Source organism: Sprattus sprattus (genome assembly GCF_963457725.1).
Source record: "Sprattus sprattus genome assembly, chromosome: 5".
Taxonomy (NCBI): Eukaryota; Metazoa; Chordata; class Actinopteri; order Clupeiformes; family Clupeidae; genus Sprattus; species Sprattus sprattus.
Genome location: NC_137924.1, coordinates 13,222,772 through 13,250,665, shown reverse-complemented (window position 1 = coordinate 13,250,665; position 27,894 = coordinate 13,222,772). Strand labels below are relative to the sequence as shown.

General features: G+C 45.3%; 1 protein-coding gene across 1 annotated transcript; it reads right to left on the bottom strand.

Moving 5' to 3' along the window:
• Positions 1-1,243: 1,243 nt before the first annotated feature.
• csrnp3 (cysteine-serine-rich nuclear protein 3) lies at positions 1,244-11,137 on the bottom strand (the record flags this gene model as incomplete). Its single annotated transcript, XM_080838921.1, has 4 exons — positions 1,244-2,518; positions 4,602-4,898; positions 5,797-6,056; positions 10,978-11,137. The coding sequence occupies 4 exons, from the start codon at positions 11,135-11,137 to the stop codon at positions 1,244-1,246; spliced, it is 1,992 nt and encodes a 663-aa protein (XP_080695047.1).
• Positions 11,138-27,894: the final 16,757 nt, after the last annotated feature.

Below are 27,894 nucleotides of genomic sequence, written 5' to 3'. Positions count from 1 at the left end.
GCACTTCACGTTCTGATTAGTGTGAACAGAAACCCCTCTTTGTCTCGATACAGGACCTGTTGTTAAACTGCGAATAAACTCAGATATCATATTTACTGTTGAAATCATTTTAAATATCATTTCACACAGAGGTAACTCTCATAATTTGTAGCCTCTCCTACTCTTTATTGTATTCTCAACCTCTACCCTAAAACAGCCTCCTCCTTATTAACCTCCTGCAGTTCTTTGTTCACATACAATTTGCTTCACAGTTTCTCTGCTTTACAATACTGTTATACTTTTGAATTGACACAAGAGGTTAAATGAGACGCATTTCAAAGTGCATTTGAGAGGAAATCCCTGTATACACCATCAAGTAATTCCACCTCGGCACTCTCATGTCTTCAACGACACTGTTTTCCAAGCCTAGTACTTCCTTTGAGCTCACAGGCTTAAAGGGCAACAAAACAAATAGATGGCACAACAAAAAGGGAATAAAATGAAGTCACACTCTGATCAAAACCTCAGATATGTTTTCAAAATCAGTAATGGCGTCTGTCTCCCGTTTCGAAAGTGCAATTCATGTACAATGAGTTTACTGTTTTGTGTTTTTTTTTTTGTGTGTTTGGTATGTTCAGTAACACAAGGTGGAGAGGTTACATTTTCAGAGCGTAGTGTCATGCTTTTACATACGCACTTAAAGCATGATTTACATATGTAACGGCGTGATTTTGTAAAGCAGTACATTAATGCAGTTTTATAATACAAAAACAACATTTGCCAACAAAAAGCTAAAAAAATTACATGCTTTATCAAAACAATTATAAGTATAAGTATACACATACTTCAGACCATATTAAACTGCGACAATCTTTTTTTTTTGCACTATCGACACACAGACATAGAAAAGTTCTACCCACAATATCAGCTGAAATCTAGAACTTTCACTTCTGAAATTACAAGATACATTGCACAGGCCTAAAGCTTACAGTTTTTCTCGAGTGCTTTCATTTTGCAGCTTTCACTTCTTTGCTAGTTTTCCCTGGGTCGTTGAAAAGTATTATATTTTATATTTATAGACCCACTGCCCATCACGCAATATGGGCATAAGTGTTTAAAACCAAAATATCAATGTGCAAGTTATTAGCTTGTTACCTGTCGAACAAGCGAAAACGAATGTTCATAAATTCTGACATCCCTATGAAACGATATATATATATATATATATATATCAATGAAAGCCGTTCTAAAACTGACATGTCTACTAAACTGGGGTCACCTCCTGAAGACTCTCTAGCAAAGGAGGTCCCTTGGTGGTGTCTGGTAGCTCTGGCACCTCCTGCAGACTGTGCGCAACCTCCGAGCTGACTGGCTCCGGCCTGAAGCAGGTTCCGTTCGTGGCGTAGTGGTCATGTCCGTTATTGTTCAGGTAGTTCTGAAAGTCCATCTGCATGAGCTGTCCTGACTGGTCGCCGAAGGCTGCTTTGGCTGGAGGGCTTTTGTCCTGCTCTGAGGCGCAGCAGGAGATGACTGTGGAGGAGGCCCCGTTGGACAGAGTGGTGAAGCGGTGGTTTTTGGCAGACGGCTCGTCCGGCTGCAGCGTGTAGTCTGTGTACTGCTGCTCGGGAGCCTCAACGAACGGCTTCTGCGATATCACCCCGTTGCCATTGGTGATCCTGTCCTGGAATGCGGGAGATTCTTGGTAAGCCTCCTGATTGGCTGGAGCTTTTGTCACTGCAGCGCTCTCCATCTGAAAGTAATCCGCTGCAGGGCTCAGGAAAAATGTGTTGCCAGTAGTGTGGCTATCCTGCGCTGTGGTGCCGTTTGTGTAGCATGGAGCTTCCAGATGAGTGACAGGCGTGGTGATGTTGGAGTTAGTGTTGCTGTTGGCATTAGAATTAAAGTTGTTGTTGTTGGTGGTGGTGTTGGCGTCGGTAGTGTTGGTTGCATTGGTGCTGCTTAGCCCATTCTGGAAGTCTTCCGGCTTCGCCTCCTCCACTTCCTCCTCCTCATCCTCATCGTCTTCCTCTTCTTCATCATCCTCCTCATCCTCTGAGTCACTGGCGGCGAGGCTCTGTGTGCTGGAGTCGGACAGGCCGCTGCATAAGCTGCTGTTCTCCGACTCTTCCTCCTCCTCATCTTCCTCATTCTCCTCTTCATCTTCCTCTTCGTCCTCATCCTCTTCCTCTTCTTCGTCATCCTCCAGCCCTTCGTCTATTCCCTCGGCGGCCTGTAAGTGCATGATGGCCGTCTGCTGGGCGGACTCGGACAGAGAGTACTCAAGGCCGTGCTGCGTCTGAACCAGGGCGCTGCAGTGGCCGTTGCCCTCGCCGTGGTAACCTTGCTGCTGCTGCGCCGTCTGTTGCGGTTGCTGCTGCTGCGGTTGCTGCTGCTGCTGCTCACGGCTCTTCTCCAGCTCCAGCTTCATGATGGTGTGTAAGAAGTGGGTGCGCACGCGGATGGGGTTGAACTCGATGCGGCCCGTGGCGTTGCTGCAGCCCTCCTTGGTGCAGCCGCAGGGGAAGGACATGCGATCCACCTGGACAGAACGAAACCGCAAGCGTTAAAGGAGTAACACATCCAATGGACATGAAAAATGCTAAATGCTCAGGTAAACTGAGAAATGCTCATCAGGTAAACTAGAGGCACACCTGCCAAAGAACAAAGCAAAGAATGTGAAAGCTGAAAAAAGGATTCATTTATTATGGCTTCACCAGAGGTCTGCAGGAAAGGATAGGGACTTTCCACACATGAAATGTACAAAACGGATTTGTAGCGCAAACTAATATATAGAAGATATCCTGTTCCCAGACCACACTGTATTTTATACTAAACCCACCACCAACCATCAAGCTCTGTATGTGAATAAAGGTACAGTATGTGCATATGATCACTATAGGTATAACCACCTGTTCACACCCATCCACAAATAGTTGAAGTCGTGTGTGTGTGTGTATGTATGTGTGTGTGTGTGTGTGTGTGTGTGTGTGTGTGTGTGTGTGTGTGTGTGTGTGTGTGTGTGTGTGTGTGTGTGTGTGTGTGTGTGTGTGTGTGTGTGTGTGTGTGTGTGTGTGTGTGTTTGCACAGTGCCTTTGAATTTATTTAACACCACTGAAATCATCACCATTTTCACAATTACAAAAGATACTTACAAATAATTTCCCATTCAGGATATTTATTGTTAACATTTATGTTTCTAGTATTTTATCAAAGGCAAAATATTCGACTTGCATAAGTATTCAAATCCCTGTGCTTTTGAGTTCCAGATTGGAGCAGACAACAAGTTATTCACAAATGATACTGAGATGTATTCAACCATAACTGATCATAATTAGGTACCACCCATGAGTGGTTAAAGAAGAGATCTCCTTCTGGATATAAAACTCACTCTGCCAAAGGGTCATCCACCAGGTTGTGAAATAAGAAAGAAATAACAGAGGCAATGAAGACTAAAGAGTCAGGGTGATTGAAATGCTTAAGTGAGAAAAAGACTCCCATGAACGCATTCAAGTGATGTGCTGTCCAATTGTGCACCATTTAATCAATGTGAATAAAGTGGAAGTGGTGAAGTGGAATTGGTGACGGCTGACACCACTGGCCACACATCACCCTTAACATCTATAAAGTCCGGTGGCAGTGCTGACGTAGGAGTCCACAGTCTTAAGAGCTATCCATAAAACTGGACTCTATTTGAGGGTGGCAAAAAACTTTGTCACAGAGGATCCACATGTTTGGAGGTTGCCTAAGATATGGGAAAAGGTTTTTATGGTCATGAGACCAGAATAGAGCTTTTCGGCCAATCCTCCAAGCACTATATGTGGCATAAATCTAACACTTCCAATGCCTTAACAAACACCAGCCCAATTGTGAAATATGGCTATGGGGATATTTCTCGTCTGCAGGAACTGGGGAACTCTTTAGAAGTGAGGATGAATGGAAATACATTTTACACAATATCACAAAAAACCTGTTGCAGTCTGTTGTCAAACTGTGGCTTTGGAGAGAGATAACCTTCCAGTAAGACAAATGCTGAAGGCACAATGCTAAGGCAACACTGATGTGGCTCAAAAACAGTAAAGTCAAAGCCCTGATTAAAATCCTACTGAGAATCTGTGGCTCTCAGTCCAGGACCACCATCCCATCAACCTGTGTTCAACATCAATTCTACCAAAAAGAACAATGTGCAAAGCTGGTACTGTCTCACTTCAGAAGACTTAAGGCTGCCATTGCAGCAGTGGGGTTCTTTATCAAGTATTAATGTATAGGTCTTAAACACTTAAGCAAGCAGAATATTTTAATTATTTATATTTTGTATTTATTTATATTTAATTTTAGTAGACCATGCTCCAGCATTAGGGTTTACAATCACAATACTGATTAGGAAAATCTGAGTAAGTATCTTTTGCAAAACAGAAAATGGTGATGACTTTCAGGGGGGGTTGACACTTTTGCAAGCTACTGTATTTGAGCAAGACGGAGAACATACATAGTGTTTGTAGACCTGTGTTCTGAGACAGAGAACATAGTGTGCGTAGACCTGTGTGTTCTGTGGCATGTGTACCTGACGAGACGGAGAACATAGTGTGCTTCGACATGTGTGTTCTGTGACATGTTCTGTGTACCTGGCACTTGATCCCCGCCATGCTGCAGGCGCAGGTCTCTGGGTCACAGAAGACCCTGCAGTCGCAGCCGCAGTCCTCTCTGGAGACACGGATGGCGCGCAGCTCGTGCTTCTCCTCCACGTCGATCTTCTTCACGCCCGACGACCGCAGCAGCGCCCGGCGCTTCTTGGTGGTCAGCGGCTGCAGGAAGAAGTACTCGTCCACCTCCGTGTTGTCCAGGTCCAGGTCATCGTCCGAGATATCGTCCAGTGTCAGTGCGCTGGCCTCTTCAGACTCCACTGAACCGTTGTTTGTCAGCTGAGGGGGGGGGGGGGGGGGGACAAAAACGACACGGAAACTTAAGAGGATCAAATCCAGTCAGGCGGGAGAACTTAAGCCTCTGGGAAGTGTGTAGTGTGAGTGTGTGTGTGGGGGGGGGGGGGGGGGTCTGTGTGTCTGTGTGTGTGTGACAAGTTTTGAAAAGAGGATGTCCAATGATATTAAATATGTCACTTTGGCTGGAGATCTACTGCAACAGCCCCAAGCTTGGCATGGCAAGAGCCTTGAGTAAATCCTCACTCTGCACTGTATCCACAAATTGTGCTACACAGCACCAAAAGAGAAGCACTTTACCTCATTAAACCCTATTGGAAACTATCACCTACTCTGCATAATTGAAGCCACACGGTGAATCATCTAATCACCACAAGTTGAACATGAAAGCATATGAAATATCCATGTGCCCACCTTAGTCAATGAGTCATGCCTCTGATTTCAAATGGAAAGCTGGAGATAATTCAAAGCCAGCGGTAATGCACTTATGCCTACTTGAAACAATTGCTGTGGAAGCGTGAGCGATTTCTGTGTTACCTTTGGTTGAGGGATCGGAATGGAAAATTAATCAGGTTGGTGGGTAGAAATGGCAGTACTCTATAATTCCCCCAAAAAATAAACTAGCCTTCAAAAAATATATAAATACTGTATGAGTGTTTTTCACCTTGTTCCTGCCGCTGAACACTAATATATAACCTAAATAAGTAATTATGTTGCTCTGCTTAGCTGCGTGTTGTGTGAATAGCATCAATGTGAAAGACTGACATGACACGAGCTTTACATAAAATCTAAAACTGTCTGCTAAATAAATAAACGTAAATGTATACACAAGGCTACATTAGACTATGCTGAGTCACAATAGTGTGTGTCCCGCCCATCTTACCCGCAGCTTGATGGAGTTGAGCTTCTCCTCCTTCAGGTGGTCCCTGAGCATGTCGCGGTGGATGCGCTCCTGCTCCAGGGCGTACTCGCCCAGGGTGTACTGCCGCACGCAGCTGTGCCTGCTGGACATGCCCAGGGTGCTGCCCCCCTGGCTGGGCACGCTGGTGAAGCCCTGCCGCCGGCTGAAGTAGTAGACGGTCACCGTCTCGAAGTGGACCCGCCGTGTCCTCATGCGCTTCTCCCGCTTCAGGATGGAGGCGGCTGCAGGGTGGTGGGGGAGGGGGAGAGGATGGAGGGAGAGAGAGGAGAAAGGAAGAAAGAGAGGAAGGTTCATTATTTATTTAGGTAATCATTTTTCTCTCTCTCTCTCTCTCTCTCTCTCTCTCTCTCTGTCTCTGTCTGCTCGCTCCTAATGAGCTCGGCGGCCAGAGAGCGTGAGGGTGGTGATTGCTTCTGCTGGTTTACATCGCTGTTTGATTTACTGCTACGTGTAGGTGAGGCGTGTCCCACGGCAACAGACAGGCGGCCTGGCCGTGAAACCTCTCAGGTCAGCCCTTCTCTGTGTCTCTGTGACTGGAGTGGAGTTAGAGATCAATCCGTGGTGACAATATCGGCGCCAGTGTGCCTTTTATCCGTTAGCTTTCAAACGCACACCAGGGGCTGGAGAAAGGAGCTGGGGGGTGGGGGGGGGGGTTCTTTATTTGCCTCTGGAAGCGGAATTAAATCGACGTGGAGAACACACAGCCAAAGCGAACGAGCAACCATACCCGACCGTACTTCTCCGACCGTGAGCCATCTGTCTCCAGCAGCTCAACCCCCCACCCCACCCCGTGCCATGAGGGCCGTGCGTTTCATTACAGTCATTAGAGGGCCCCCTCTTTCCCTCTTTCGGAGCCTGGAGCCTGGAGCCTGGAGCCTGGAGCCTGGGGGGAATGACCGACGGCAGCATCCATCAGAAACACTTAGCACCGCTGAGGACACAACGTCCACATCAGAGAAGCAGCAATCACCAGATTTGTTATATGGCCACGTTACAACAAGCAACATGGCGACATCCACACAGGTTGATGAATGGCCATCTTTGCTCTTGTAAGAAAGTGCGAGCTATTCTACTGGGAGATATTCCACTCAGCTGGTTGTTTGGCTTCTTCTTTTTTTTTTCTGGCATATGAAGGGAAATAAACTCCAAATCATTTTTAATGAAGTAACCTTGTGTGGAGAACTCTGGAAATATGAAATGAAGAGGAGGTGTGGAGCTGTTAAATTTACGAGGCTGCCATAACTGCAGCGGGTTTAAAGAGTCTGAGGAGCGAGGCCACAGGGCTGGTGCAGAGAGGCTGGGAATAACCAGCCAGTATCACAGAACCTATCCTAGTAACATAGTTAATGTATTCAGTGAGAAACAACCATGTCATCTGCTTGACAATGTACTCACATTGGTTCCAAGAACAGTTTTTTATCTAGTGTAACAAAGCAAAGACTAAACAGAGATATTTTCAAGGGATGCTGTGAATTGGCAGGTTGCAAATTGTAATTGGCATGACCAGACTGGATTAAAGGGCCTGGCTAGAGGTTAGACACGAGTAAGATGTTACATGCTGTGTTGTAGTTAGAATAGCAGGTTGGCTTTTTTGTAAAGAGCACACACACTGTGTGCTTCCCGTATTGATTGATGTCAACGGTCATGAATAATCAATCCTTTATTCAATAATACAGATTATATATGCAGTCATATTTGACCAGCATTACAGGTGTAGCTTTGAGAAAACATTTCAGATTGTGTATGCTCAGTGTGTGATCAATCATAATACTTTGGGTAAATTGGGTCAAGTACACTGCTGGTAGGCTGAATGGATAATAGGAAACCATGGATGGATGTCGAGAGAAAGGAGTTCTTGCAAGTAATCTTATGGTTTAATATAGTGTGGAAGATGCTGTAAAAATATTATAATGTAAGGTAGTAATATTAAATCGTTTTGTGGTTGCAGTGAAACATCAAGTGGGAGAATTGAATTACTTCATGTTTTTCAAAAGGACCACGCAAACCAACCAATATATTTATCAGGCTGATGCATAAGAAAATCAGTCATTTTGATTATACTGGGACTTGATATCTCAATTGCTTTTAAATTGACATGTTTTTGTTCCAACACCATCAATGTCAACAAAAAGCCTTTAATATCCGCAAGCCACTTACCGCTAATTAAAATCAAATCTATGATGAAAAATAAAATGGAAAGGGGTTAGGATTAAACAGTCCGCTGCTCGACAGTGAGGAGAGGTAAAAAAAAAAAGGTGTGATACAATACCTCCTGAAAATGACAGCAAAGTCCTTGTGCCGTTCTCCACGGCAGTGACAGGCACGACGTGCTCTAATCCCCCAAAGCCCTAGGCTTCAGTGGGTACCGAGGCTCCAGAGACTCCCAATCCCTCCCCGCTGAGCACACTCCCATTACCCGTAACCCAATATGAACCGCCGCTAGCCCGCTAGCATTATCATGACAAACTGAACCCTGTCAACCCCACGGAGCCCTCACAAGAAAGAGCCGTCCGCAAGATTAGCATTTTCAAAGAGAGAGAGAGGGAGCGAGAGAGAGAGGAAGAGGGAGCGTGAGAGAGGGAGAGGGAGAGGGAGAGGGAGAGCGAGAGACAGAGACAGATAAAGCGTGAGAGTAGCTACTATGCAGTCACAGACTACCACCTAGAGAGTCAGAGAAGACAACAAAACACGGCACAGCTGTGTGCATGTCAGAGAGCTAAGTAATGCACATGTTTCCCGCTGGGGTTGCTAAAATAGGTGCAGGTGGTTTGTTTCTGGAAACACGGCAGGCGGACAGGCACTCAGATTGGGAGATGGGGGGCACAAAGAGGGACAGTCAACTGGGAACGCCTCACAAAGCCGGCGGGGCGGCTATGGGCAGGGACCTGAGCTGCTGCTGTGGCTGGCAAGGGGCCTCTGGGAGGTACTGCTGTCCCTGGGGGGGACCAGTGTGCTTGGATGCCCCTCACTGGCACAGCAGATAGGCGGTGCACTGTGTGGCCTCTATCTGACCTAGGAGTCAAATGAATCACTTCCCGAGGAGGGACCTTGGTCCACAGCTCCTTCTCATCTCCTAAATGGTGTTTTCAATATGAACCCAATTTTCCTTTCTGGGCTATTTTCAACCGCTTGTGGGAGGGCTTGTTTGTCACAGTGAAATGAGCTATGACATCACACTACCACCGCCACTTGAGTTGAGTCACACGAGTTGGACTTTTCTTGACAAACAAAAGCTCAAAGTCTCACAGAACAAATTAAACACTTCAAAGGCGTCTCTTTGTAGACACAAATTCCATTTTCAGATTAACAATGAATAAATCAGTGGGTAATGAACAAATAAATAATCCATGTCAGAGCTTGTAGCGGATATAATAAGCCTTGTTAATGCTCATTGCTGGAGTCTCTCTGTGTGTGGTTGCGCACTGTAGGAAAGTGTAGAGAGAGGGAGGGAGGAAGGGAGGAAGAAAGACATGGACTGATTCAGTGTGTTAGTTGAAAAGCCCCAAAGCAGGAAGAGGAAAGGGGTATATTATATATATATACAAACTGTCTATAAAACAGTTTTTTCTTGTTGTTTTTCAAATAAGATATGTCTGTGTGACTTGGAGACATACTGGGCCTTTCAAAGTGGACTGTGACTTTCCCTGTCTGTAAAGGCCATAGAAAGAAAATAGGTGAAGAGAGAAGAGGCCAATTACCAAAGCACCTGATTTCTACATAGAAACATTAACCTAATATGACCGCCCATAGCAATCTGAATCAAGAAGATGGAGTCATCTACCTAGCTGTTCATCGATAGCCCACCTGGAAAGAACAAGCAGAGACGTTGGGGAGAAAATGCGAAGTGTGCTGTTCCAGGATGCACAAAAGAAAACCTCAGGCTGCATATCTTTCAAAGGAAGATAATCCACTGAAAGGTATTTTTTAGGAAGTCCCTAGTCTTGGGGCATTTCCCTGAAGACAGTTTTACTTTGGGCAATATCAGATAGCACTGGAGTAATAAGCAACTCCCTGTTGTGAGATTTTGATACATTTGTTAGCCACCATGCACTGCGCGAGGTGAGCGTTACCATGGGTTCTTTTTCACCACCTCAAGCAGCGGTTGCTAGTTCGGGTTATGGTTGTGGTGGGGCCTTGGCAGGCGGTTTGGGTGGCGATACTGCGGGTGGGCACAGTCCAGAGACTATTTCTGCGTGGTAACTGGTAACATACATCAGGGACACGCCCTCCCGCCTCCAAGATAAAATAAATATTCAACTTTTTAGGTGGAGGTGAAGAAATTTCATGAAATTGACCAATCGATCACGGTTTAGTTGGAGGGACAAAATTGAGGACATTTTAGTTTTGGAGGCAGGTCAATGCAGGTCAAAGAAGTTTAGATACTTAAACATCACAATATTAAGCAATTTTTTATGTTTATTGAATGTAATAATATGCGTGTGTGATTTGATATTAGGCTACGTAGTCTATGAAACAACTTTTCCATCAAAAGCAATGTAGACTAAGAAAATGCACAAATTGTAATTTATAATGTATAAATTCTAAAATGTACGGTAGGCTGGCTATCCAGACGTGGTTTGATTACTGAGTTGTTCCTATGGTTACCTCACTGAGGAGACATTTCGCTTAAATGACTGTACAGTTTGTTGTCTTTCAGATGAGAGGTGGGGCAGGTGGGTGTGTGAGAGAGAGTGGGGATCGCTTTCCATCTGAAAGCATCCACAACTCGTTCGCGCTCTGTAGCATCCTGTTAGATACAGTCAGGTGGGAATACACAACACCCATAACTGAAGCATTATGGACACTGAGTGAGAATGAAAATGGGTTATCTATTCTGTGTCATTTTTACCGGGTACCGGTATTTCTGTGTGAAAGGACAATCCCTCACTGTTGTGTGTTCATGTTTGAGTGTTCCTTCCCCACAGTTGGCTTCATTGTTGATATTTCCATTTAATTATCAAACCTTGTTGATGCACTGATTTTTTCCCTTTACACCATTATCAACGTTTTGAATGTAATACCTTTCTTTGGCACCAATATACATGAACGGTTATGCTAATGCAGCTACTTCAATTTGAATTTTACAGACAGAGAGAGAGCGAGACAGAAGGTAGAGAGAGTGAAGTGGTGGTTTTGACTCACGGGAAAAGCGGGAAGCCGACGGGTTGAGGCTGTCTCTGCTGTCCCCACTCTCGCTGCTGGACACTTCATCCTCCTCGGAGCCGCGCAGAGACGTGCACGGGGAGGCAGCGGCCTCCACCTCCTCAAACTTCCTCTTTAGTATCCCACTCATGGCAGTCATCCGCACCTGGACCACAAACAAACGGCCCAAACGTGAGTGTGAGTGAACAAATGTGTGTGTGCGCGTGTGTGTGTGTGTGTGTGTGTGTGTGTGCACAATGTATGCAAATACATGTAGAGACACATACACAAATTAACATACCTATAAAAACACATAGGTACTCACTCACATCTGCACAGATATTCAGAAATGTACTTACACACACACACACACAGAAAGACGGTGAGGTACGGGCGACTGCTCAATACTCTGCTTATGCCTGCTAGAATCCTCAAAGCACCCAATTAGCACCACATAAGATACACTCCACCCCCCGTCATACACTCACACACACACACACACACACACACACACACACACACACACACACACACACACACACACACTTACACATACACACACCCTCCCAGGCATAAACACTCAGGCCCTGCTTCTACACTCCCCAGGCAATTGATCACCTTGCCACAAAAAGCCTCAGATGGAGGGAGGAGAAAAATGCTAATTGAATGCTAGCTCTACCCCCCCCCCCCCCCCCCTCCCCCCCCCCCCCTCCCCTCCCCCCCCCCCCTCTCTGTCTGGAAGTGCACACTGCTGTCTTTGATTGAGTGGCCACAAGACAAAAAAAGGGAAACCTGCTTCCCCCGACATTATCTCATAAGCGCTCATAAAAAAAGGAGCATTTAACTATAATAACATATCGCACTTGGAACATAAATGAGGAGCTAGTAAGAAAAAGGAGCAAGACTTTAATAACAAATATAAACAAGAAAAGATGGGGGAAAATCCAACCACAATCATCTTACAAAATGTATAGCTGACCTTTTGCAGTGGATAAAGAGGTAATTTATCTTAAGAAGAGAGATTACACATAGTCAGGAAGCAATTCTTGGGTGAGTTACTTGTAATATTGCTTGATGCATATGACAAGAGGTGCCAGATGTAATGGGCTAACGTATCACTACTGGAGCAATGTGGAAATCCACATACACTGTTATTACAGACATCAATCATTGCTCAATTTCACATTTGTATTGAAAGGGTTCTGCTATGTTTTGGCTGTTTTTAAGTCCTCGTCTTTGGCATGTCAACGGCAATTAAAGAAGACACCTGAATTTACTAGTAATTTGAGCATAAAGTACATTTGCGATAATAAGACAAGCTATTATGCAGATGAATGAAACTCTAAACAGAGTCCACAGTCTGCAGCTGCACCACATAATGCTGAAGCTGCCAGGTTCTCTCTCTCTCTCTCTTTCTCTCTCTCCCTCTATCTCTCTCTCTTTCTCTCTCTGTCTCTCTCTCTCTTTCTTTCCTGTCTGGGAACTCAGAGCAGAGAGGAAAAACCAAGACGGCAGGAGCGGCAGAGGGAGCGACAGGGAGAGCAAGGGAAACGGCAGATTAACTTTGCGCTAGCTTTGGCTGCCTATCAGCCACGGCAGCCAGTTTGGGCCTCTCCACTGCTGTTCCAGGGGATATATTGTTTCATCTTGAGCGGCTCTATCCCCTTTGCGCTATCAGCTGATTACAGATGCAGTGCTGCCTTCAGACAGACGCAGCCCTGAGGGGAGGAGAGAACCTGTGGAGGCCATGCACTGCCTGCAGCTCCCAGCCCCCTGCTAATGCTGTGGCTCTCCCTCTCTCTCATTTACTCTCTCCATGTCGCTCTCTCTCTCTCCATCTCTCTCTCATGCTCTCTGTCATGCACTCTCTTCCTCTCTCTCATTTAATCTCTCTCTCTCTCTCTCTCTCTCCATGTCTCTCTCTCTCCATCTCTCTCTCATGCACTCTCTCCATCTCTCTCTCCCTCTCTCTCTCATTCACTCTCTCCATCTCTCTTTCTCTCCAGCTCTCTCTCATGCTCTCTCTAACTCTTGCATCACTCTGTCTTCCTATCCTTCTCCCTCCACTCTTTCAATCTCTATCAGCCTCCCTCTCTCTGTCCCTCTCTCTCTCTCCCTCTCTCGGGAACATACTCCCTCTCTCTCTCTCTCTCTCTCTCTCTCTCTCTTTCTCTGACTGCCTCTGCAGTAGCCCCCATTGTTCCTGCTCGCTAGCCGAACGCACTGAGACCAGCACCTGGAGGAGATCCAAAGCAAACCATCCTATCTTACTGCAGCGGAATGTGTGGCCTGGCCTCCTCCTAAGGCTCCGGGCCGCCACCACACTTGGCCCATCTCCCCCCCGACCTCTCCTCCCTCCCCTCCACAACACGCCAAAAGCACTCCCTGGCACGGTCCACCAACATTTCATTTCATGCTGAAACAACATCTGTGTTTTATGTTCTTTCATTGATTTGACATCCGTCCAATGTAGCGGTACATTCGTTATATTTATTGAGGGGGATGGTTCATGCTTTTGTTCATTAAAAATTCTGAGCCCTGTCTGCCAGTGAGTGCAATCCCAGGTAACAGTGAGTCATGTGGTGCATTGAAGTTGAAAGAGGCTGCCGAGGCCAGGGGAATGGGAAAAGGCTCTCCATCTTCTGGGATACAATGTAAGTCTATTTCCTTGCAATCATTGTAATTACACCCCCCCTCCCCCTTTGTTGAGAACCCCCCCTCCACCACCACCACCACCACCACCACCACCCTCCTCATCCCCTCCGCATGTTCTCTGCTCACAGCGGACGCAGTACTGTTCCCTCATTCCCAAAGTGGTTACCATGGAGATACTAATATACTTGCACAAATAGTGATTTCACCAGTGATGTTTTTTTGGTGCCACTGAAAGCCAATGTTGATCAAATACAAGCGCACATCAATGTCTAACAATAGCCTAAAATAAACCGTCATTATTGATAGAAGTTAATTAGAGACCCCTCTTTGCGGGCAGTGCTGCAATTACTAATCATTCACAAGATAGCATATAGATAATTAACGATAGCTTGCGTGTCGTCCCAGAAGAACAACTACAATACAAAATCAACCCGCTGTTGCAATATAATCTCCCTTGTCATCGTGCTTGCATGACTAAGAGTACACAGAAGTGTGCTCATTATGGGCTTTGGCAGTGGATGTGACCTGATCTCAGAACAGCAACTTTTCATTTTCCTGACACAATGAACTGGCATGACATCTAATAGAGGCGCGCAGATCTACGGTCTAATGAAAGCTGACTCCACCACAGCTCTTATCCCCCCACTAGCCTACGTCCAGTCCAGTACAGCCTCATTCTTCTCCTCTCTCTGTCTGATCCAGCTCTCTCTCTCTATCTCTCTCTCTCTCTCTCTGGCTCTCTATATTCATCTAACTCTCCCTCACTCTTTCGGTCTCTTTCTCTGTATCCTATTCTCTCTCTCCCTGCTTGTGAGTTTGACAGTGTTTTATTCCCACCATTCCTCTGCATCTAGACATTCCACGTCAAAGTCATGCAATAAAAGTAGCATTATACAGCCCCTCCCTCAACATCAACACGCACACACACACACACACACACCGAGAACGCGGTGACCAGGCTGTGCACAGATTCAACCCAGATTTTTTTCTCTCTCTTTCTTTCCACTGACGCTGAAGCGCTCACACGCGCACTGCTCTGTATTCCGAGCAGGGAACACGCACAGCAGACTTTGCATCACAGATTTGTGGAGGAAGAGTATAATGAGCTTGACAATGAAACTGTCCATCTGACGCACACACACGCACACACACGAACACACACACGCATGCACACACCTCCGAACACCATCAGTGACAGCAGCAGGCGCCTGGAGTTAGTCATGACACATTCAAAGCCCACTACAATCCGCGCCGGTTCCCCCCCTCCCCTGAAAAAGCCGCCGCAGCCACTGACCTGTGCGGAACCCTCCGGGCCTCCCGTGTCCCGGCCGCGGCTCAGCAGCTCAGGCAAAGCCAATCTAAACGCAGCGCGTCAGAGTCAGATGAAACAGCCCGAGAGGAAGGAGTCCCATTTTTGCTTTAGTCCAGTGGCGTGCAGCGACCCCAGCACTGAGGGCCGTGTGTGTGAGGTGGAAGGGGGGAGGGGTGGAAGGAGGGAGAGGCAAGGATGGAGAGGGAGAGAGAGGAAAAAAAGAGGACAGTGAAACCTGTAAATGATCCAGCCCAGGCTCTACTGCTGTCTTTATGCTGAGAAGACCACAAACCCACTCACTTTAACTCCCCCCTCTCTCTCTCTTTCTCTCTCTCTCTCTCTCTCTCATTCTTTTCTCTGGTTCTCTATCTCTCATCCTCCTCTTGCTCTCATTCCTTTCTCTCTCTCTCTCGCTCTCTTTCTCTCTATCTCTCTCTCTGTCTCTCTCTCCCTCTCTCTCTCGTTCGCTCCAGCCACACAAAGACTCATTAGCTGCAGCCGGCTGCAGGGCTGGAGCCTGACTGGAGAGCAGGCAGGCAGGCAGGCAGGCAGCAGTGAGATCACATGGGTGGGATGTCTGAGAGAGACTCAGGCGTGCCTGTGTGCCTGCTGTCTGCAGATATTTTTACCAGCAGGAGCCAGAGAGGGAGGGAGCGGGCGGAGGGAGGGGGAGAGGGGGAGAGGGAGAGCAAGAGAGAGAGAGAGAGGCAGAGGAGGTAGTGTGTGTGTGTTTCTGTGTGTGTGTGTGTGTGTGTGTGTGTGTGTGTGTGTGTGTGTGTGTGTGTGTGTGTGTGTGTGTGTGTGTGTGCGTGTGTGTCTGTGTGTGAGAGAGAGAGTGAGAGTGAGAGTGAGAGAGAGAGTGAGAGAGAGCATGTCTTTAAAGACGGGGAGCAAGTGTGAGAGAGAGCAAGAGAGGGAGAGAGTCATTGGGGAAAAGGTGGGCAAGAGTCAGTATGAGCTACAGCACAATAACCCAAACCAGATTAATGGGTGCAAACCATAAAATTGGAGCCACACACAGTTCAGATCTTGGCGTAACATTTTTACAGTGAAATTTAAATTAAAAACAGTTTAAAGTGGGTTGACTGTAGGCTTGCTCTGTGACATCAACCCTACACCAACTGAGATTCTCAAGAACATATGCTGGTTGGTATAAAAGGTAATAAAACTGATCAGCAAGCGGTAATAAAAATCATTCATAGTGAGCCATTTATGAATATAAATATATCTATGTTACCACCACAGTATAGTCAACTAACTCCCTGTAACAAAAGCAGCCTTGCTATTGCACAGCTTGTCTAATCCCTAATTAAAAATATGCCACTGTGATTTCACTACTCTGGCTGTGGGCTATTAAGAGTGAATGGCAAGTTATGGTAAATACTCAATTGGCTCCTGATGGAGGGCCGTAGTATAGCTGTCACCAGTGTGGTCATTACAATGTAAAGCCTTCCTGTCCCAGGAAGTCTTTGTGAGTGATGGCGGAGGCCACAGTGATATTGATCTCCCTCTCTCAGGCCCAGGATGAACTTCCTGCTCCTCAGCAGCGTGCACACAATAGCGCTGGGTTGCTCGCGCTGATTTACTGCCAAGGAGCCCATATCAAAAAGGGGGGTGGAAATGTGGCACATTTAGGCCCCTATTGATTCGCCTCAGCCCTCTTTCCGTTCCAAGCTCCTCAAGCGATGGGCCCATTACGTGGCACTCAAGGCAAAAAAAAAAAATGCCATAATGACAAAAATGTGGAGTTCAAGTGAGATACTGTATCTATTGTCTCGGAGGCATTAAGAAAAATGTGTCTGCTTAAGTTTGCAGCCAGAGTAATCTCAGAAAAGCAGGTCACGGTCTGTCGCTGGTTAATCACAGCAATGCACAAAAAAAAAAAGCTCTATTATCAAACAACATGACATGTAAGCTGACTGTACATGCATAAACATGGCTTCCTTCCTTCTCGCCAATAAAGACAGAGCCATTCTCCCTGATCCTGTTTGACACCGTCAGCTCGGTTCCTGGGGAAAAATCCTGTGTTCGCAAAGACAGTTGAGTTTGATGTCCTCAGTCTGGCTTTAGGAGACATTAATAGGCAGAACTGCTCCGCTCTGTTTAACACCCTTGTACTCCACCCCCTCACATCTCTTTAGAGCCGCGCATCTGTTATCAGCTCTGAGTGATAAGACAGAGAGAGAGAGAGAGAGAGAGAGAGAGAGAAAAGAGAGAGAGAGATGCGTACGGCTAATACACACTCTGCTCCGTAACCAGTAATTCTCTCGATGATGAAGCAGAAAAACGAATAGCCCCTATAGATGTTATCCCCCCCACCCCAACAACACCTTCCTTCTTTTTTCAAAGAGAGGTTGCGTCTGCTTATCAGTTTTGTAAATCAGGCTTGACACTAAATTGTTTAAGGAAGGAGATGAAAGCATCCAAGATCAACACGGTGCTTACAGAACTAACCTGGAGACGCTAGGCAGATAGAAACAGGTGGGGAGTGACACTTCTCTCACTCTCCCTCTCTCTTTCTCTTTTTCACTGCTCACACGGAAAGAGAAGAGGTGGCCTTTCTGCTCGGGTAAGTAGAGGTTTCAGACACACCTACAGTACGGAATCTCCTTTGTCATTCCTGCCTTCTTTTTAAAGTCAGCTCTTACGCAAAGGTCTTGGGTTTCTCCTTGAATAAAGAGGACTTTGTACCGTCTTCTATTGCATTGCTATTCTTTTTTCTTTTTTTGGATAGAGGAAGTGAACCACTGCATGGCCTGAGCCTGTAAGAATCACATATTGATCTGCGGATGGCGGAGCACTCAAGCAGGGATTTAGATAAATGAAATAAAATACCACTAGATGGACTGGTTCTCTGATAAATTAATTCTGGGCTCTCCTATTTGACCAAGCAACAATGTATCTCATATGTGAGAGCCTTTGATTTCTGCCCAGTACATTGCAGTGGCTATGGTAGCTGATGAGCCTGCCAGAGTGAATCATTGTGTATGAGTAAATAATCAGAGAAACTACTTTTGCTCTAAAATGTAATTATTTCCTCTCATTTCCTTACCATCTAGAATATCCGTCTATTGTGCGACTGCTATATCTAATTTGCATTCTCTCTCCCTCTCGCTCTTTCTCCCTCTCTCCCTCTCTCCCCCTCTCCCTCTCTCCCTCTCTCTCACTCCCTCTCTTATGGGTATCCTACTTGCGGCTCCATTACATAAAATGCAAAACATAAGCTGGAAAAATTGCATTTTTTTTCCCGCCTGATTGTGGTACCAATGCAACATTGATGATGACCTATATTTTTCTCAATCTCACATGTGCCCTCTCCCTAGTCAAGGTTTGAGCAGCATTGGAGGAAAGGCATCTATTCTTTGAGATTAATCAGAGCTAATTTACACAGCAATGCTTCACTCTCTATTGAGGTCATATGCAAAGCAGCTGAGCCCCCTCCCCATCAAAGTTCTGGAAACCTCCAAAATGACTGAAGGTGCCCAGTTTTGTAAAATCACCAGACTCTTCTCATCCTTCTTCCTAATTGCTTACATTAGCATCAGACATCAATTTTCATAGCAAAGCTATTACAGAGGGCGACCCTGATGAGAACATTCTGCAATCATCGCACTGATGTTTACGGCATTCTGAAGACAAACATGCTTTGTATTAAGTATTTGGTTTCTGTGTAATACCCTTATCTTTAATCACCCCATCTCTCCCGAGATACAGCAAATACCCCTGTACGTTATGAATCTGTGCTCCGAGATGGGAATATCTTTCAGTTGTGTTGCTCTCCTTAAGGGCCAGCTGCTTCAGTGCCAGGAGTGGGAACAGGGCCAAGAACCACTCGCTACCTTGGCTGACTCAGTGAGTACCATCCCTTTTCTAAAGCCGTGTATTTAACATCACCTATCTCACGTATACAACGCAGGACGCTTAATATTTCTCAGGCTTATGAATTGTTTAAATAGAACCATTATGTGTATGGGATTTTCTATTATAGCGCATAGCATATTCAATCCCATCACAGTATGTGTGTAGTGTAGCTAATCTAAAGCTTGTATTGACATCACCCCGGGGAAGCTTCAAAGGTCTTGATGAGGGAGGAAAAGGATGTATTTTTCTCCTGTAGCTTTCTGTGGGAGGTGTGGAGGTATTAATATATCACCAGCCTATTACCAGGAATCACCTCGCCAGTTCAGAAACTGCCCTGAATGCTTATTTGCATGCCATATGTAATGTTCACCCAAAAAGATAAAAATGAAATGAGTACCTGGCCATGGGTTATTGTTGGTGTATGGTTCATTTTGAGAGGTTCAAAGATCCTGGTATTTTCCTGCCAAGATGCCGTTAAATGCCCGAGGTCTGCTTCCATAATAAGCCGGCTTTCCACTTACTACACATTAGTGATACAGTCTTCACAGCTTTGAGGTTTGGTTTGCTACAACCTCTACTCAGCTTGTTAAGCAGAAGAACATTGTTTTAACCACTGGCTGTCGCTTCTTGAGGGCTACGGCACAGTCGAAGGATTACACACAAAGCAAACATGCTAGAGAGAATGCTATGGCTGCTGCTACTGCTGCTACTGCTGTGTCTGCCTCCTCTGGCCTTTAATTAGCATGGCACTAACCTCCATGGGCCCTGGGGCCAGGAAATGAGGGAAGAGATACTCATAAGAGCAGTCGGAATGGGAGAGAGGAGTGGGGTGGGGTGCGTGGGTTCAAGAGAACCTCATAAGTCTTTACTTGGGCTCCAGGGCAAACAAACAAATTATTGGATCACTACAATCATGAATTAAACTAGCAATGAAATTAAGCAGGGCAACATGGGCGCCTTCACGATAATGGCGGTGAGCAGGGAGCTTTTTTTGCTTTTGATTTAGAGTACAAAAAAACAAACCCCGCCACCTGATGAGCGCACATCAGTGTTGGCTGATGCTGCATGCCGAGATAAGGCATTCAAATTAAAACCTCATAGCGCATGCGGCTATCTTGTCTTGTCTTGTCTTGTGCTCTTCAAAAATTAACGTTTGTGTAGCACAGCTAGCGAACTCTGTTTGGCCCTGAGACAAAAGAGCGCCCGTAATGCCGGGGGTAGAGAAGGGCCAGGACAGGTCACGTTCTGCTTTGGCAGGCGGTAGAAAAGGCAGCGACAGCACTGGTGGCAGACACAGGCTGTCTGGAGCCAGAGCGGAGAGAGAGAGAGAGAGAGAGAGAGAGAGAGAGAGAGAGAGAGAGAGAGCGCTAAAGAGATGGTTTAAGCCAAAGCTCAATATGGCCCGTCTCATCACAAAGTGTCAGTGTTTTTACTGTCACGCAGCTCAGAGCAAACATTCAAAGCAACCCAGATGGCTGGACTCTTTGCTTTTTTCTCCCCTCTTCCTACATTTTTTTGAAGTGGTTTACCATCGTCCTGTGCCAACAGACATGCTGTCTCAGTGACCACAGCTATTAAAGACATCCAATGAACATCCACAAAAAAAAGACAGAAAGGGATAAAGTCAGAGACAAACAGATACTATAAAAGAGGGAAAAGACAAAGAAAGTAGGGGAAGGGAGAGAGAGAGAAAGCGAGAGAGAAGAAAAGAGAGAAAAGAGAGAGAGAGAGAGAGAGAAAGAAAAAGCACTGGGTGTTTTTATCCCAGCCGTGCTGGTCGCTGGCCAGCTCAGAGGTTGTGTTTAACCTCATAAATCACCCGTGTCAGGGGGAGCCGTAAACAGCAACCTTGAGAGGGCCGGCTCTCAGCCGGGATCCCCTGAGGAGGTGCCGGAGCCTGGAATTATTACATATCACAAGATGATGCCGTCCGAAGACCCCGATTCCCTGCCACAGGGAAACCTAAACAGAGGGATACTGCATTCCACATTTGCGCCAGGGTTTTGAGAGGGGGGGGAGGGGGGGGGGGGGTGTTGTTGTTTTTTTTTTACATATAAACTGTGCCCACGGGCCGAGGTGTTCTGTAACAGCGCTGTGGGTGTGTGATGTGACGTGACGTAACTCGTGCAACAAATTTGCATTGTGGCGTCAGAAGCCTGCCTTGGGTCACATACACAACAAATTGAATCAAGAGGGGAAATCATTGCCTAGGAATATGCAATGCCATTGATTTCCATCTTGTTTGAACGTCTCAGAATCAAACTCTGAGTGAATTATTCAAAGGGGGTATACTACAAAAAAAAAAAAAACAGTGTTTAGTCAATGCCTTATGGATTTGTTTTCTTTTTGATGAATGAGTCAATCCTTCGTAAACCTCTGCAGTAACCAAATTTGCAAAGGATTCTACTTTCAAAGCTAAATCAGGCACCGCTTAAGGCTGGTGATTCATTAACCTGAGCTGTCTTCCATTGACAAAAATGATCACACCGTCCTTCTATTTTGACCCTGTGATGCATTGTGCATCAGTTCATTCCACTTCGAAAATTGTTTTAATTAACCATGATCACCACTTGTCTAAGTCGATGCATATCTGAGTTTAGCAAGTCATGCAATTTTCAATAGGACTGAAGGTCTTGGCTCCGAAAAACACTGTGTCTTAACACTCACTGGAGGAATCCATCTGTCTGCATCAGCATTAGTGTGCGGGACTGACATCGATCAAGAACACCACAACACAATATTCACACCGCAATACCAACACACTTTCGCTACAACTCCAACACCGAATTTGAGAGGGGAAATGCCTGTGCATCTGCCCTGGCGTTGGGTTTTTTGGGGGAGAAAAACACAAGGATAGGAAACACGAGGCAATTAAAGACAAAGGAACCCATTTAGTCAAATGTAGTACACTTAGTGATTTATGCAAACGAGGCTTCACACAGGCGCTGTACATTTGTTAACTTGCAGTTGCCTTAGGCTGTAGACAGCTCCACACACATGAAAGGAGAGAGGGAGAAAGTGAGCGTGTATGAGAGAAAGAGTGGGGGGGAGAGGGAGAGAGAAGGGGGGAGGGAAAGGCAGAGAGAGGGAGGAACGGAGGGAGAGAGGGAGCGATAGAGAGAGAGAGAGAGGGAGGGAGGGAGAAGCAAAGAGAGAGAGAGATGGAGAGAGGAGGGGGGGGGGGGATTCTGTTCAGCACTCTCCACACGGAGCAGACTGCTGCAGCTAGTACACAGCCCAGCACAGCATTGATCTCCTCGCCCTCCAAAGAACAATGGAGAGACTGCTGTTTTTTTTATTTTCAGACAACACAGAACATGAGTGCAGTGATGACTGACACAGAAAGGAAATACAGATAAATGAAGGGTCTGTCTAGCCTAACTAAGGCACGGCAGTATTCATCAGAGGAGTGTTATGGTTAGGCTCTGTACTCTGCTTACGCTAAAGAGCATTTAATGCAATGTCTGGTCGTTAAAAACAGGGCATTGTAAAATACGTTGTAAAAAAGAAACTAAAACAAAGATGGGGAGGCGATTTCACCAATTATCTACTAAAATAGCTGTAGTGTATAAGACAATAAATATGTAAAATCTTACAGGAGGAATGTCATGCACTCATATATTATCACATATATAACTACAGCTGTATTAACAATGAGGTATAATCTAAAACAATAAGACCTCATTTTGAAGCCAGGGCTATTGTTAATTATAGAATCATTAACATGTGCAGACAGAGTGACTAAGAGACTTGGGTGACTAAGTTCCCCAACCCAAACGTTTTTTATTAAATTTTTGTATTATGCTAACCATATTCATCTAAAATATCAGCCACGTCATGCTTCTGGCTATTACTGTCCACTAAACTGATGGTGTCCAGGTTTTCCTTTTTAACATTCAAAAGACTGTTTTTCACCAGTGCAGCCAGGATACTATTAAATATGCAGAGCATCAAGTTGCACACATATTTCAGTACACTTCACATAACACAACTTATAACTCAGTCCAACGGCAATCAAATGTGAGGACACCGAGCCAACCAAGAGAGAGAGAGAGAGGGAGAGAAAAACTCAAATGACATTCCGCACCCAGTCTGATGTCCTGGGGAATACTCGAAATGTGATATTACAGAAATGCAGATAGGAGCCAAAATCAACTTTCCGGGCCTTGCCAGTGCGCCGCCGTTCTGCCATTCTGCAGTCGCATTCAATCGTTTTTTTCACGAAAGGAAACCAAATTCTAGTCACGTTGTGCCAAGGAATAATCAGGTACTCCCCCCCCCCTCTTGTCAATCACAATGCTTGTCTGAATAATTCATTCCAAACTATATTTTATTTATGACGGCATTTTCCCATGCCACCAAAAAAAGTTATAAGGAGCTCCACAGTCTGACAGAAACAGAGCTGCTGAAGCACCTCACAAAGACTGCGCTGCTTTCATCTTTAATACAGGCTGCGGGAGAGATGAGGGAAGGGGGAGGGGAGTGGTTTGAGAGGGGGGGGGGGGGGGTGCTGGTGTCTGCGTGCCTCTCTGTTACTCTGATTACTCATTCATTTCCCCCAATGAGATCTTGCAGCATTTTTAATAAGGTAAAACATTCCACTTTGATAGTGCGGTTGGTTTGTTAAGCGCAGCATATTTGCATTGACTGTATGAGTTCAGTGTGTTTGGATCTTAAAGATTTAATCGTGATGTGTGCGAGAATCAGCCTTACTCTTATCACATCAAAGCGTTACATCAGATATCTGAATAAAGATATCTGAGAATGTGAATGACAACGTGAGAGAGGTTTCCTTCTTGACTGACAAGACAGATCCCATTATCTTCTAGAGATTGAAGAGGGTGAGGAGGCATGGCTGAAATGAAGCCTACACATCAAGTAACCTATACAATATGAGCTGCATATAAACAGTCCATGACCTTAACCCATTAGGACCTCACAGGAACCTCTCCATTGGTTACTCTAATAAATAAAGACAGACATTCCAGGCAGACACAATTTGTAACTCAGTGAGACTAAAGACAAGTAACAGCCACACAGTGTCCTACTGCCAAATAAGGGCCCTTGCCTGCTATGCTTTGAGACTACAGCTTTCCGCACCATCATACCCTCTTCCATCAGACACAATGCATAAAAAAAGAAAGTGTGATTACACAGTATTTGCACACAGAGATCCACAAGTCATTTATTCAAACAGAACTGAGAATCGTGCGTCTGTTAGCTCGGCACGAAGCAAATAACAGGCAGTGTGTGTCTGAGTCCGAGACAGAAATGACACCCCGGGAGAGGAGAGCTTGTCACACAAAGATGACTAACCTCTCCATTCAAGCAAACAAGCACTCCGTTCCAAGTAGAGTTTAAGGGGATTCAGATTTCTACGGTCAATAGGAAACGATCCAGGCTTGCTCCCAATCTGGGACTAATGGGGGAGGTGAGGACAGTGGGGCACATTAATTCACTGCCTGCTGTTGGTCTATTGAACCTACAATTACAGGTGATGATACATAAACGAAAGTACGTCAGTGTCAAAATGACTGAAAAAATGATGTATACATAATATTAATTTCTTTTAAATGACTATTCGCTGCCTTTGACATTGTGACAGATTACTGACACATCATACCCATATGAATTCCAAGCACCTTCACACTAAACTGACAGACTTTAACCTTGGCTCTGCAGAGCACATAATCCATTAATTAACTATAGTAGACACATGATTATGTTATGGCAGAGTGCAAAGAGTCTTTCTCTAGACCAACACACCAAAGACATTACACCTCTATCCAGGTACTTAAGAGGCATGCTGTAAACCTAAAATACCAATGAATGAAATGCCTATAATTAAATGTTCATAATGCAGCAGGATTTGGGGGGGGGGGGGGCTATGCATCAGAGACTCCACTTGTGAATCTCACATGACTGATTCATGATGTACTTATTAGAAGAAAAAACACACCCATACTACATATGATTCACAATTGGCACAGCACTCCATGTATTGATGTAATTCCATATTCCTATCAAATAGACACATCCAAACACACTCAGATCTGGCATCTGTCTCCTGAAGGATTTTTCCCCCACATTAAAACTCGTTTCCATGGTAATGGCAGGCATAGATGGTGGTGGCACTGCACGTTGGGTAGGTTCTGCTGAGAATACAGTATATCCCATAGAAAAACAACATGTTGTCTTAAGAATCAAAATAGACGTCTCAGAAAAGCGCAGCTGTGTAGCGACTGTAATCAGAACACAGCAGGACATGCCACAACAAACAGCTTCCACTGCATTTAAAACTGTCTGTAGTTCTGCTGTGCAGTTGTGCATTGCTATCAAACTGTTGCGATTATGATTTTTCTTGGTGAAACAATAGATTGGTATGGTATGTTCAGCACATTAAAATCCATAGTTTAGGGACATTCAGGGGAAGTCACTACTGGAAATATGCTTCATGAAACATCTTTTGCACTATTCCACAGGTTCAATATTACAGTGTATTATGTGCTGTTCACTAAAGCTTTTCACTCAAATAAAATGTGGTGTTTATCCTATGGCCATGCCTGTATACATACATATACCATACATACATGATTAGGTTCCTGAAATATACTCATCCATGTAGTGTTTGTGTGAGTGAAACCTCATGTGAAACCCTTAGACACCTCATAATAATAATAATAATAAAACTGCTGCATGTATTTTTAGTGACTAGGCAGTGTTATTCTCCTGGCCTAGTTTAAAATGACAAATTGTCCCACTCCTCACAGAGACTAGCTCTCTGGCAGCTCTCTTGAATTCCAGCGTGGAGCCTTCCTCTACGGAGATGAAGGACAAGAGTGAGAGGTGAGCAGATGACAGCTTTCCCTGTCAATGCAACATCTGCCATTGCATTCAAAGCCCTGAAAGACAAACACTACCACTAATTGCCTTCATGAGGTGTTACTACTGTGATCAGTGACATTATCAACACTTGGATACTACGCAGTGACGGATCACTCAGCCACCGTGCTTTTCCCCTCTGGTCAATTGCTTAAAGTTAAACAACAGCCGGGTTGTTCTTTAAAACAGCGCACTGAATATACTGGGAAGTGTGTGTCATTTTCTCTGGCAAGGTTGGAGTTTTTTTTTGTGTGTGTTTAAGACCATGTGCTATTCTTGGGAATCTAATAAGCAGGCTGGACACTCCTTGTCCACGTCATGGTATTGTGTGCTGGGAGACTCTGCCAGACTCACGGCCGTGCAAATGTATTCCAGCCTGATCAGGGGGAAGCAACCAGGTCTGAGGGTATGATTGACTGACATAAAAAAAGCATCCGCTCCTCTCTGCTGGTCCAGAGAAACTCAAATTGGACACACTGCAGTAAGAACACTAAGCTTATTTATGTGAAGATAATATCCATGAATACATGACATACTGAGCGGGATTCATGCTGCTTTGGGAAGGAGGACTTGCATTCCACTACACAAAGCCTATAGGAGTGGGAGCCCTAAATAGAAAATAAAACATTCAAGATGGTTTTCCCCCTGAGCTTTTTTTTTCAGTTAAAATACCCCCAGCCCCCATACTCTGGTCGGTGGTTTTTGTTCCTTAAATCAAAAACAGATCAGGCATACTTGATTTTCTTTTTTTCCCCTTTTTCCTTCTCTCCTGTAGGATAAGCCTTACTGAGCCGGGCACTCTCATTGATCAAACTGATCAGAGCGTCCAGGACGGACAGCTGCTGTGCACTCGCATTTTCTCTTCTCTTTCTCTCTCTCTCTCTCCCCCTCTGTCTGTCCCTCAGTCTATCCCCCTATCTCTCTCTCTCTCTATCCCTCAGTCTATCCCTCTCTCTCTCTCTCTCTCTCTGTCCCTGAATCTGTCCCTCAGTCTATCCCCCTCTCTCTCTCTCTCTCTCTCTCTCTCTATCTGTCCCTCAGTCTATCCCCCTCTCTCTCTCTCTCTGTCTGTCCCTCAGTCTATCCCCCTCTCTCTCTCTTTCTCTCTCTCTCTCTCTCTCTCTGTCTGTCCCTCAGTCTATCCCCTTTTCTCTCACCCCCCTGAAGCTGTTTCACCGCCTGACCTTTTCCCTCTGTGTTTTACAAGTGGCTGTGAATAGAGCTCCAAGTAAGGTTTATAATCATGCATGGATTCCGTCCATTCCCCCACAAAAGGGGGAGGCAAATTGATTTGGCTTCTGCGCGTGAACCTCCTATGTTGGGACCGCCCACCCACGCGGGCGCCGTGCAGAGTGACGGAGCGCTCCGCTGCGCTGTTATCTTTAAAAGCCGTGACACCTTTTTTTCCCGGGCATCTTTAATGGCCCAGATTCAGTGGCGCCGCTTGCACAGCCCCCACCATCTGTGGCACGCCTCAGCAAAAAAATAAACGCACAGAGCAAGGAAGATTCGGTTATTCAAATGACCCCGGCTTAATGGTCCTTCCTCTCAGACAGTAAACACATTTTGGTAAATGTTGCAATGTCCTTTAGGTGTGTCACATGCCATAATTAAATAAACATTCCCATGAGGGGGCAGAGAGGCTGTGATGTATTGTCCCGCACGTTCATGGAATTAATTACAGTGTTCACTCACATGTACATTTGACCCCCCCCCTCCCCATACACACACACTCACACACGTATTTATATAAGGTGAATACATACTAACATATGTGCAGATACATAGAGGCATGAGTTTAAAAAGCACAGAGAGCTGTGTTGAAAATACCAATTACAGAACTCCATGGCCTTGCAGATAAGAGATGCAAGTATGAACCCATGTAAAAGCCGATGTGCACATATTTGTGTGTGTGCGTGTGTGTGGGTGTGATCATTGTATTTCCTGACTCAGCAATGCATAACCCAACACCATTAAATAAATGCAATGTGTTTATGTTATAATTACTGCCTGGAGCTTTCTTTCAATATGCAATGTTACCGTGTTGGACATATTCATATTCATTAATTTCAGAGGATTTCAGAGGATTTATAGTTAATATATATGCAATGTAGTTATACAGATTATACATACATACTTACATATGTACAGACATATAGAGTCATGAGAGCTCTGAGAGCTTTATGGAAAAACACCAATTACAGATC